Source organism: Chionomys nivalis, chromosome 26 (assembly GCF_950005125.1).
Source record: "Chionomys nivalis chromosome 26, mChiNiv1.1, whole genome shotgun sequence".
Taxonomy (NCBI): Eukaryota; Metazoa; Chordata; class Mammalia; order Rodentia; family Cricetidae; genus Chionomys; species Chionomys nivalis.
Genome location: NC_080111.1, coordinates 11,507,625 through 11,520,013, shown reverse-complemented (window position 1 = coordinate 11,520,013; position 12,389 = coordinate 11,507,625). Strand labels below are relative to the sequence as shown.

Sequence of the window (12,389 nt, the reverse complement as noted above, 5' to 3'; positions counted from 1 at the left end):
AGGTAGTGAGTGGCACCAGAAAAGTAGTTTTTATTCATTTCAACTATGTGTGTGTATGTGTGTTGTATGTGTGTGAGTGTATGTGTATATATATATATACATATATATATACACACAAATGTATATATATGGCTATTAGAGTGTACCTATATATGATGTGTATGAGTGTGTATATGTATGTGGCTGTGTGTATGTGTGTATGAGTACCTGTATGTATATGTATGTGGCTGTGTGTATGTGTGTATTCAGGCATCTGTACTGGCCTGCCCTTGGGGTTCTTGCAGGCTACACCCTCAGCTGTAGCCAGTAAGAACTCCTCCTGTGCACATTTACTACGTTCCCTTTAAAAGGGCCCTGGCCACCTCTCATCTCTTTCTCTGTCCATCTGTTCCTTTCTCTCTGTCTCTGTCTGTCCGTCCGTCCCTCCCTCCCTCCCTCTTCTCTTCTGCTGTTCCTATCCCCAGAGGCTGGTCCCCTTCCCTCTTTTTCCATTCCATTTCCTTTAATAAAAGCCCCTCCATGTGAATTCTGTTGCATGGTGCCATTTGTGTACTGCCTTTTCTAAATTACAACAGCTGTGAGTGTATGTGTGTGAGTATGCGTATGTGTGTGCGCATGTATATATGTGTATGTGTGTGCGCATGTATATATGTGTATGTGTGTGCGCATGTATATATGTGTATGTGTGTGCGCATGTATATATGTGTATTGTGTACATGTGTGCACATATACATGTGTATGTGTGAGTATGTGTACATGTGCAAGCATGTACATATGTGTGTGTACCAGTGTACTGGCTGATGACATGTCCTAGGGTTGAGGATAGAGACTTAAGATGCCCTCCTTAGAGCAATGCCACAACTGTTTATGGCACATAGTCCAAATCTAGAACCTGAGCCCCCTTTCTGGATGGCCCTGGTATCTGTGTCATTCGCTCAATATGTTCAATTAAGGGACACTGTGCTGGGGACAGGACACTAGCAGGTTTGTTTTCTCTGGTGTTATGTCCACATGAAGGCTTATTTGACCTTCTATGTACACTGGTACAAGAAGGAGAGTCAAAAGCTAGTGTGTTCTTGAGAGTCTCCCAGTAGGTTCTCTGCACTGACTAGGACTTCCAGGGGCATGATGTCAGCATGTCAGAGTAAAATGGACAACAAAGAGCTGAAGTTTCAGAGGGCGACCATCCTGTGTTTTGTTGGCTTCTGGAAGGACCAGGACTGATGGACAAAACGGTTGTTCACAGATATGAAAATTTGAGTTGCGGGCTTCCTGACCACTCACTACTAAGCCGTTAACCTCACAGGAGGGGCACTGAAACATGTCTCTCTGACCTGCCATTTAACTACAGTCTTCATCTTGCTTTCTGACCTACCGGATGCTCATGCTCCATTCACGAACATGCGCAAGTGTATTATTTTGTTGCAACTGATGCAACTAACCCTGATTTCGTGGTTGGGATGCCTGGGAAACCACACAAAATAAGACTACATTGTGTGGAACCAGCCTTGGCACCTTGAAGGGGCTCAATATCTGTCATAAAATGATTGAATGAAGCCTTGGGCTTGGGAATAAATCTATAGAAAAACACAATGAGACTTCTAGTGACTCTGACAGCTGTTACAAATGGGAAATATGAATCATTAGTGATATGTGCATATAACTGCGTAAGCCAGATCACCCTTGAATCAGAACAGGTATGGAAGAAGAAAAGCTTTGATTTTCTTCCTGGTTCTTTGGGTTATTCTGACCTTACTGTTGCTTTGAACTGTCACAACGTAAACGACTCAGGCAGACTCCGAGAGAAATGGTGGCCATATGCCGTGGTGACTTGTGTCCTTCCTACAACAATTCCTGGTCACATGCTCTGCCTCTGAGAGCTGCTTTGTTGAGTATCTTGTTCATCGCAGATTTTACAGAGGATGTTTTACTATGGCGTGTCACTGACATCATGGTTGGTAAACACCACGTTTCAGTTAACGGCAAAAGATTATAGGAAAGATGGTGAAAGGGGCAGCCTAACTCGGTTTCCCTTTGAGTCTGGAGCCAACTCACTGCTACTGACTTGCTTACAAGACTGGTGGTGCCCAGTCATATGTCACAGGGCAAGGAGGTTCGATTTCCTCAGGGACTCCAGATAGCCCTCTGTTGGGCATCTAACTGGAACAACCCTAGTCAATCCCTAAACGTGAGGGCTGTAGAGGAGAGGAGCCACACTAAGAAAGAGGCTGTCTGTCCCTCAGTTACTTTCTGGTGGTAGGGACACATCAGAAGCTTGGGAAAAGAAAGTCTTAATAAGCAGAGCTTGAAGTGGTAAGAGAAATATTCTTAAAATTCTTAAAAGCGAGCTGGAAGAAAGAAATGTCAAATAAGCCTAGAGCTCTTGGGTTCCAGAATAGAAAGCCAAAAATAAGCTCAGGCTTCTAACGCAGAAGGAAGTAGAATTGGTCTCTATTGCTTTACTTTAATAACCAATGTTTTTCTTGAATATCAGTTGCTTGATAGTTTTCAAAATATAACTTAGGCAGCTATGATTTCTCATGAGTTAAGTGCAGCACGTTTCTTAAATGCTAAGGATGCTGAGGTGGGAATTAGATGAGGAGCGGCTCTGAGTTTCCTACTTGGCTTTAGCAACGCCTAATCACAAACAATAGCCTACGGTTGCTGGGCCCTTCCGAGTCCTGACCTCACGATTTGATTAGCAATCTTGATCGTGACTTGCATGGATGCAGGGTGAAGCTGTCTAGAGTTCACTAAGCACTCCCCTGCACCTGGAATAATTTACTGGACTTTTCCAGATCAACATCTAGAGATACCCACTTGAATTTAGAGCTAGCGGGTGTGAACATGTTACTTTCTTATGATAGAGCTAAGGGGCAGGGTGGGCTCCCCGACCCTATGCCATCCAAGGTTCCCTAACTTGCTTATCCTACTTAGTGCGTTTCGCTTGCAGATGTGCCGCTGTTCTATACAAGTGCTTGGTTCTGCAGCAAGGATGTAAAGAATGCAATCAGCCCAGCAACAATGGTACATACACAAAGGACTGTTTGACCGGCATCGCCCTAAACAGCTTTGGGGTGGGGCTCTGCTTTATAAAACTGGCAGATGAGATCACGTTCTGCTAACGCACGTACAAACTCAACCTCAAAGATGAAAAAACAAGCCTTTCTAGCTCTCAAATCTCAGTGACTTTTTAGATTTGGAAAAATGGGAATACTTTTTTCCCCAGTATTTTCCTTGAACGTCTATTAACTGATGTCACTGCTATTCCAAGTCCAGCGAATTTCATTTCTATTTAACATTAGGGTAGAAAGGAACATAGCAACAGACCAAACACACAATGGAAGCATGCAGTGGGGTCGGACTTAATGCAGTGGGGTTGACTTAATGCATGGGTATTAATGTGCACACAGAAGAGGCCAAGCATGTCACTTAAGTTAATGCGAGCAAAGGTCTGCACCAAGGGTCTAGAACATTCTAAACAGGCCTTAAGCAGAGGAGGAGATGTAGAGGGGAAACGAAGCTGAGAAAAATGAGCAGGAAATGGGCAAGATGACTCATCTATACTTGAACGTCTGACCTGTTAGTTGGCCGTCGCCTGCAGCAGGGGCGATGCGAATGTAAGGTGTTGTAAGCTGAGTCACGATTATCGCGGCTAAGGCAAAGGAGGATTCCCAGGTCAGCATGCATGAGGGAGAAAAAAGCCAGACTGAAGCTAGGCTAGCAAGAAGAATTCCCATCAGTACAGCAAACCATCTCAACTTTGTTCCGAAAACAGCAGAAAAGGAAAGAAAGAAAAAATAAAACCACACATACACACGCAGGCACACATACAACAAATTTTTCATCTTCTGAATTCTCTTCTCTTAAGCCGTGCAGCCGGCTTAAGTGATGCTGTTGGAAGCTTTGCCTGAGACCCTGGGTAGATCAAGGAACAGAAAATGAAGTAAAGCCCCGCCTGACCCAAAATGTGCCTTCTGCACTGAACTGAAGGTTGACAGTGAACCCAGTCCAAACTGACCATGGTGAGAGAGGTCCCTGCTAACTCTTACAACTTTGTAAATCATATTCGACCCCTTAAAACTACGTGGTGATGTCACAGTGTTCTCCTCTCTCCATAATCACCTTTGCATAGAAAACCATATTCTTTCACAAAACACATTTTTATGTGATTTCTCTGATAACTAAGTTTCAAGTAGCTTTCTATAAGGAACCTTTTTTTAATCACCCTGTCACAAAAGAATAAAAAAATAAACTGTCTCAAAGACAAACTAGAAGCTCCAGTCCCTTGCCTTTGCTGTCACTGTCATAGCTAACATGTACCCAAAGAAATATTTAAGGGTTTGGAAGTGGTGTGCCTACCCAGCTCAGCAGTTGTTTTTAAACACTTAACATTTATGACACACAGATATTGGAAAAAATAGAAAATTAAAACGTCAGTCGTAACACGATACAGCTGGAAAATGATGCAAAGGAAAAAATATTGGAAAATTAAGACTAGGCTTGCATGAAAGATTACTAATTTACACAGAGCAGCCTGGGTACTATTAGAAAGGTGACAGCGAATAAGGGAAATAGATCATGCGCCATCTGCAGACAATTAAAGCCCAAACTGCTGCAGAGTATTTCCAGCCATCCCTGTACCACTCAAATGGCGCTGCTTCTTACAGCTAGCCGACTATCGTGACTGAGCTGGGAAGGGCCCGGCAGCTGATCTCACACTGCCAGTGAGTATGTTCTAGCTGCACCCGCCAGGACGAACAACACATGCCCAAGACCATTTTCCAGGCCTGACCCCTTCAGCAACTTTGAATGTGGCTGTAGGAAGTTTCACATTCTAAAATGCTCTTTCTGGGGGCTTACAGCAACTCTGGGACCAGTGCTGGGTTCTAGGTTTACTTAGAGGAACATCTGAACTGCTGTTACATTTGTTAAAAGAAAACATAATTTTTAGAGGAAAACAGAATGCTTATCAAATACCACAAAAGTGACTTCTATGAACCTAACAGACTCGGAGGTAGCTATGAACAGCAGGCATTCATAATCCAAGAAGGATTCAAACTATAATCTGACACAGAGCCCATTATGGAAAATGTACATTATGAACATTGGGGGCATCGCTCTGGTCTGTTTTCTGATCTGCTGACTGTGCTTGTGTTTCCTGGGTTAGTTCAATAAATGCCCTCGACGGCTATCAGTAGGCCCACCTCTGGCTTTTACAAGTTTTGTCAGAAAACAGCCAAATTCAATTATTGTCCACCAAGGCTAAGACTACTCATGACAGAGAAGCCGCATTCTACAAAGCCCGAAAAATATTTATTCTTGATGACTTAGCTTCTTAATAATGAATCTTTTCATTTATCGTCAGTGCTGAAGATTAACTCAGAATCTAGCATGTGCAAAGAACAGTATTCTGCTGTTGAGTTAGAGTTCCAGCCTAAAATCTGTCTTATCTGGCCTTGGCTACTAAAAGTTTTCTGACCCCACTTTAACAGGCCAGTAAGGTTAATTTATAAAACAGAAAAATTTGGCAAAATTAAGCCAGAAATTTCAATCCAATCCTCTAAAAAGAAATACTAGTGATTATGGCGGGCTCTTGCTTGAGGTGCAGCTGTACACATGAACAAAGAAACAACGTGGGCGTGGGTCTCTGCAATGCCACTGGGGTTTCACGCAAAGTGACCCGGAGTTTGCTAAATTGCTCTTGCCCCACTGCATTTCCTGTGACTCAGGAAGAATGAGGTTGGGGTGCGAGGAATCTGGGACCCACGGGACTATTTATCTTCTTATCTTTTTAGAACCTTCCAGGGGTGAAGACATTCCTGGGTTTATATTATGAAGACAATTTTAGATCAAGAGAAGAAAAATACTTCGCCACAAAATGCTGAATGCTACAAGCGCTAAATCCATAGCGTGAGCCCGAACAATGGTGGATTAGCACAAGCAAGTGCCCTGCTCCATCCTTTGTTTGCTCCTGAATTGAATGTGAGTAATTAAAAGGAATCTTAATTAGCTTTACATCTCAACAGACATACTTCTGGGCTCTTTTCTCCCGTACACTTCCAATTCTGTAGCATGACGGCCTAGAAAGGATGGCATTTCTTCGAACAAAAGAATGAAAAGAAAAACAGCGTTGGAGAAACTTCTCCAACAGTCTAGTGATTTAAAAAAAAATAAATAAATAAAACACATTTCTGAATACAGTTGGAAATTGTACCAGAACAATAGAAATCCTTCAGTTTCCTCAAGGTCTCCCGGCAAAGCACGCTATCATTGAATGCAAATCCAGGTCAAACAAAATGCCAAACTTACAAACAGCGAGGCACTCCCCCAGAGAACAGTCACCTTAAAAACTGAATCTCAGAATAATAATTTGTTCTACTCATGTCTGAGAGTGACAGCCTGACTTCCTCTTTTTGCGTGAAAGATTTTAGCGTGTGTGTGCATGCGGACATGGCTTTGATTTCTAGCTGCCCTGTTGGCTAGGGAAGGCACTACAAGGAGAGGAGAAAGTTAACATGTATGATCTTCCCCACGCATCAAAGCCCAACTCCTAACAAATTTCCAAACTCTTACCAACTCAAAATCCTCACAAATTGATATATGTGTCTTTGTGTCTCGATGTCAAAGCTCACAGGTGACTCTATAAGTAACACACAGAAGGCATGACAGAATTCGTCCAATGAGCAGAAGACAGCAAAGCTCCAATGACAGTATCATCAAGGAGAGACATAATTACATTCTGATAGGGAACGTCTTATCTTATGGAAGATTAATATAGACAGCTTAAGCTGGACGTTGCATCAATTAGAATGAACGTGCCTCATTTAACCCAGAAGAACAATTTATTTCTAAGACAGACTTTGAGTTTTAAGTGTACTTTGTCAGACCTGCTCATCCATAGAGCCTTCTAAAGTCACAAGGAAAGGTTGCTATCCTAAGAGTTATTATTTCTCTAAAGGATCTTAAGGTATATAAAGAAAGCACATACACTGTAATTGTTCAGATGTGGACCAAATGAGATTCAAAACTGAACGAATAAAAATGTGAATGTGATTTGTAAAAACATAGTAAACATTTGGAGCTGTAAAAATAGTTACAAGCTCTCCCGTCACCCATGGTACAGACTGGCACTGGCAGAATCAGACACAAATGTGCAGAGCCTAGTACGTGGCACCTTCTTCTAATTCAACTGAGGAGCGTGTGTGGTGCATTTACCTGCAATCCACAATCACACTGAAGTCATACCAACACAACTCTTCTCTGGACCCACAAATTAAAGGAAGAGGCATAAAAATATGCGCGACCCTTCCAAAGAGGGGCGTCGGTGGCAACACACCTTAGCTCTTGTTTTTCCCGTGTCTGATTTTTATAGGTCTTTATATTCGAGATGATGAATGTCAAAATACATCTTTAGAACGTGATTAAAATAATCACAACATTAAATTTATAATTAGTATGAAATCTAGTCTTAAGAGACACCCTCTTACTCGAAATTACAAACTAGCTCTTCAGGAAAACAAATCCACCTCTGGACCTCTTCTGTGGAGACACTTGTCAGCAGTAGTCTTCTGGGGGGGTGTGAAGTCACTCACACTCACAAGCTCACTGAGGAAGGCAGTGTGTACCTGAGGCTCAGCCACGCCACCACACCGTCAGCCATGTGTGGCGAAGCACACTTGCATGGTGAGAACTCTTAAATTTCAAACATCTTCATTCCGTGACACTGAAGTTATCAGATCCACCCATTCTTCGGTTCTGACCTAACAGTTTAGACGGAACCCTGGGCTACAAAGGGATGTTTTAGTGTAAAGAAGGGAAACGTTTCTCGTCGTGAAAGAGCTGGCTCATCAGTTTGTGTCCCGAAAGGGAGGTGCTGAAGCCATGCATGCAGTTCCTGAAGTGACATAAAACCATGCCATGTACCTGGAGGGAGCCTGTTTCCTAAGGTGTGTACTAGACTGTGTTTTTAGGAGACAGAAGTGACAATGTCAGACAGGGAATATTGAACTGGGTTTTCCCTTTCCCCACAAAGACGTTATTTGGATAGGGTTTGGTGCTGTGTAAATGTTTGCAAACGACTCAGAAAATATGAGGGGGGTATTTAGCCAATCAGGCCATCTGACTGCCTAATCACCCTTTGGTGAATTGAAAAAACGAATTAGGATATTGATGAGATCTAGCCAATGGGAGAGAACGATCCAAATCACCATCCAATTCAATTCACCGTGAAAACAGCAAACTTGCCAGGTTTCCGTATTTACTAGGATTCTGTTTATGTAATTGTTTAATGATGTAAATGAACAGGGTGACAGAAATTTTAAAGCGTTCACATTAGATTGGGCAGGGACTCATTTCTGATAAAGAGAAGGTCGGATGATTCCATTTATCAGAGGACCATCCGTCCATCACTTCTCTGCGGGGTGTAACACCAGCAGCGACAGGGAAAGAGATCTGGGAGCAGGGGCTCTAGAAGCCTGGGGTCAACCCTTGATACAGATCGTGAGATGCGTGATCCTGGTTAGTCGGCTCACTGCCGAGCCCGCACACATTCTGCACCTTAAATACTAGAGAAGTGGCTGCCCCATCCCATACTCGAGACAATGGAGATGAAAAGGGTGAGAAGTCATATCCAAGGGGCTTGTGAAATTTGCAGCTATGACAGGACACACAAGGCACGACAGACTGCCACCTGAGATGGAGGTACTTTTCCCAACCGTAAGGCTAAGTGGCATGTCATAATATAGTTCTCCAGAGGAGTCCTCTAGAGCAGGGGCTGCTGTGCACCTTAGACCTGAGGGTATGGTGGGTGCCTGGCTCAAGGGCTTTGTGATACTGTGATAACTATTAGCTGATAGAATATGGCAGTTGATAGGATATCCTGAAAACCATTATTTAATTTACTACTTATCTAGTAGCGTGTCAATCAGGTAAGACATAAAAAAGTCTCTGAAGCTCTCTATAAACAGATGGGAATAGATACCAAAAACCCCTGTGAATAAACAAACTACCAAGGAGCTGAGCATGTCACCTAGAGCTTCTCACATGACTTGCAAACAGGAAACATTTGCTAACTCTACATTGGAGAGGATATGAGTGTTCATAAAATAAGAAGGCATGAGGGGTAGGGAAATTTTCAGGACCATCTTGGCACATTCGAGCTGTCTCCTAAAGTAATATGGTACTTTCAGTCAAAGAATTCATCTACTATGACCCGATTAAATCTCAAGTCACAGACCCAGTGGTACATCCTCTTTTCTTCGTGTCTAATGAAATCATCAGAGCCTCTTTATCACCCTCCTGGTTCCTCTGGTGGTCTGGAGAGTGTGCTTCATGTCAAGTGTTAATGCATAAGGCCTCAAGTGAGTAGAGCGTTCCTATGCCTCGGAGTACTTTCCCAGATGCTCCTGTACATGACAGCTGAACCCCGAGGCTGCTGAGCCACTGCTACCCGAGTGCCTGCTCACATGTCTGTGCCTTCTTCGGGAGGCTAACTGCGAGGAATGTACGGTGGTGAGGATCTCTAGCCACGATCACTGCTCACACTTGAACCAGGCTCAAGAAGCAGAAGAGCCACTGTAATGTCCCCTGGATCCCGAGATCATCAGTGAAAACAGCCCAGGCTGTACAACATTCCAGTCACGTCACCAAAAGTGGAAGGCACAGCAGGAGCAGCAGCCTGGCTACTTGGGAGGGTCACCTGAGCCCAGGTGTCTGGATCTAGTCTGGGCATTGGGGTAATGACTCATCCAAATAAGGGCTGTGTATGTATGTAGTATTTTGCTCTTTTGCATGTGAAGATTCACTGCATATATGTCTACCAGTTATTATACGCTTACGTTTAAAACATGAATACTGGGATCATAGAAAATAATTAATATTCTTAAAATAACTTTTATAAAGATAGCCACTGAAAACTGCTTGGGCTCTAGCAGTGTGACTGATTTGAAACGGATCTCCATGAAGCAGTATCAACTACCATAGGATCCTAATGCCTACGTACATGCATGTATGTACACACTCGATATACACACATAAACTTATTTCAGTCAAGTTCCTAATATATTTTCAGATGTTTTCAAACACAGCATAAAATCAATTTCAGGAACACACAAACACATAGACTATCTCAGAGTTTTAACCTACCTTTTGTGGCCACTCGGACACAGTCAATTTTGGTTTCCTGTATCAAATGAAAAGGGAGAAATTATTATCCAGATTGTGTTTAGATCAAGGAGAACGTAGGTCTAGGGAGTTAACTTTAACAAGGAGAGAGCCCACTGTTTCCAGTGTGGTTTTTTCTCAGACACGCCCATGAAGCATGCCCAGATATACTTTCTGCTACCAGGATGGAGGCAGCAGACATCTCTGGGCCACAAAGAGAGAAGCGATGTTTTCGATCTTTGTCCTGGTGGCCTGTGACTCCTCCAGCCCTGTCCCTGCCCCTATGTAACTATCACTGGGGAAGAATCTGCACCCTAGACGCTCCTGCCTCACACTGCACAGGTCAGTGGCCATGTCACGTGGACCTAAGCCATGAAGCAGAGTGGGTGAGGCAGAAGCTAACAGCGCTTCCTTTCACGTCAGCTGTGCGGTCTCCTCTGCGCCCTAGGTTGGTGTGAACAGGAGAAACTGGCAATTTCAAGATTGACTCAATAATAGCTTTTTGCTTTTTCTTTACTTCGATTTCATCTTTCTAGGGTTCTTTTCTCTCAGAGGAAAAGAAGACGTCTGATTTAGTCAGCTGCAGGATGTACGCCATCTTGGGGCTGAGGCAATGGGCCAGAATATGCTTCAAAGACAGATGGCTCCAGACCTCACAAAATTTGAAATGAGCTGAATGTATGTGTGGTAGTTACGCTATCTCCGGGCTAACGAGTCAGCTAAGCAGAACGACTAGCCAACTTTTGGTGAGGAGAGAACTGGAAAACAGGGATTATCGTGTTGACAATACGCTTTTAAACCACCAACAAAAACCACACATATGCAGTTCTCTCCATAAGTATCTCTTGATAAAATGATTGTTTAAAAATATAAAAACGTTTCCAACCGAAGCATATGAAACCATGGCTGAATTTTGTTTTCACTGTGGTCTCATTTAACTCCTGCTCACATGAACACCATCAAGAAAGATCCTAATCCACAGACATCTCCCACACTTACCCCGTTGGCTCTACTAGCAGCTTGGTAATAAATTCTGTAGCTTTTATGGGGGAGGAGGGGGGTGTTCCAGTAGCCGTTGTACGTCCTGTTGTCACCAATGGTAAATGGCTGTGCGGCTTGGAGACTGTCCGCGGGAAACTCGGCAGCGAAGTAGTACTGCGAGTTCAGGAGGGAGGCGTTCTGGAAGTGAATCGGCACTGGGTAGCACTTCAAGATCTCTGTTGTCTTCTTGGCCCTCCGAGGACGCTCCTCCTCCACAACTATTTGATAGACACTAGAAAAAGCAAAAGAGAAGCAGCCATGATAGCTCATGGTCACTGAACTGTTCCACTCTGTCTTCAATCGCCAGGAATTTGGACACACTGGGAACAAAGAGCACAGTGGACCTGGTGGCTTGTGATGGAGATGGGTCTTGTATTAATCTGTTGCTTTCATTGGTTAATTAATAAAGAAACTGCCTAGGCCCATTTGATAGGCCAACCCTTAGGTGGGTGGAGTAAACAGAACAGAAGGCTGGGAGAAAGAAGCCGAGTCAGGGAGTCGCCATGATTCTCTCACTCCAGACAGATGCAGGTTAAGATCTTTCCTGGTAAGCCAGCTCATGGTGCTACACAGAATATCAGAAATGGGTTAGATCGATATGTAAGAGCTAGCCAATAAGAGGCTGGAACTAATGGGCCAGGCAGTGTTTAAAAGAATACAGTTTCCGTGTAATTATTTCGTATAAAGCTAGCCATGCGGGCCGCCAGGTGCCAGGAATGTAGCCCGCCACTCATATTACAACAGGCTTGGATACAGTGGCTCTTGCTCAGTGCTCTTCCCGAGCCATCCCTCATGCAAAATACCACAATGGATGAGCTGATGTGTGTGGGTATGTGTGCATGCTTCTGGAGAGCAGAGAGCAACCTTGCTCGTCACCCCTCATGAGTCGTTGAGACAGGGCCTCTCACTGGGACCTGTGGCTGAACAGTTGTTCCTCTCTCCCCAGCATGGCTATTACAAGTGCACATCACCACTGAGCGTTTTACAAGGCAGCTTGGCACTGGAGGCAGGTCTTCCTGCATATGGAGCAAGGACTTTACAGACTCCACACATCCCTCCCCGTACCGCCAAAATCACACACTTATTGAGAGTAACAAAACTAAAAACTTTAAAAATTCACTGGACAGTCTCCACTGTCATTTTCTCATGTGGAACTGAAGATCCGTTCCGTTTGCACTGAACTA

The 12,389-nt window shown here is 43.7% G+C and overlaps 1 protein-coding gene across 3 annotated transcripts in view; it reads right to left on the bottom strand.

The window, feature by feature from the left end:
- Nucleotides 1–12,389, bottom strand: part of Ptprm (protein tyrosine phosphatase receptor type M) — a 698,790-nt gene that overhangs the window by 253,252 nt on the left and 433,149 nt on the right. For 2 of the 3 annotated variants that reach the window (XM_057758864.1, XM_057758862.1), the window contains exons 12-14: nt 11,164–11,437; nt 10,147–10,183; nt 3,581–3,655 (exon numbers count right to left, since the gene is read on the bottom strand). In XM_057758864.1, the coding sequence (XP_057614847.1) occupies nt 3,581–3,655; nt 10,147–10,183; nt 11,164–11,437 (386 nt within the window). The remainder of the gene's footprint in view (nt 1–3,580; nt 3,656–10,146; nt 10,184–11,163; nt 11,438–12,389) is intronic. The other variant, XM_057758863.1, reaches the window with a different exon arrangement.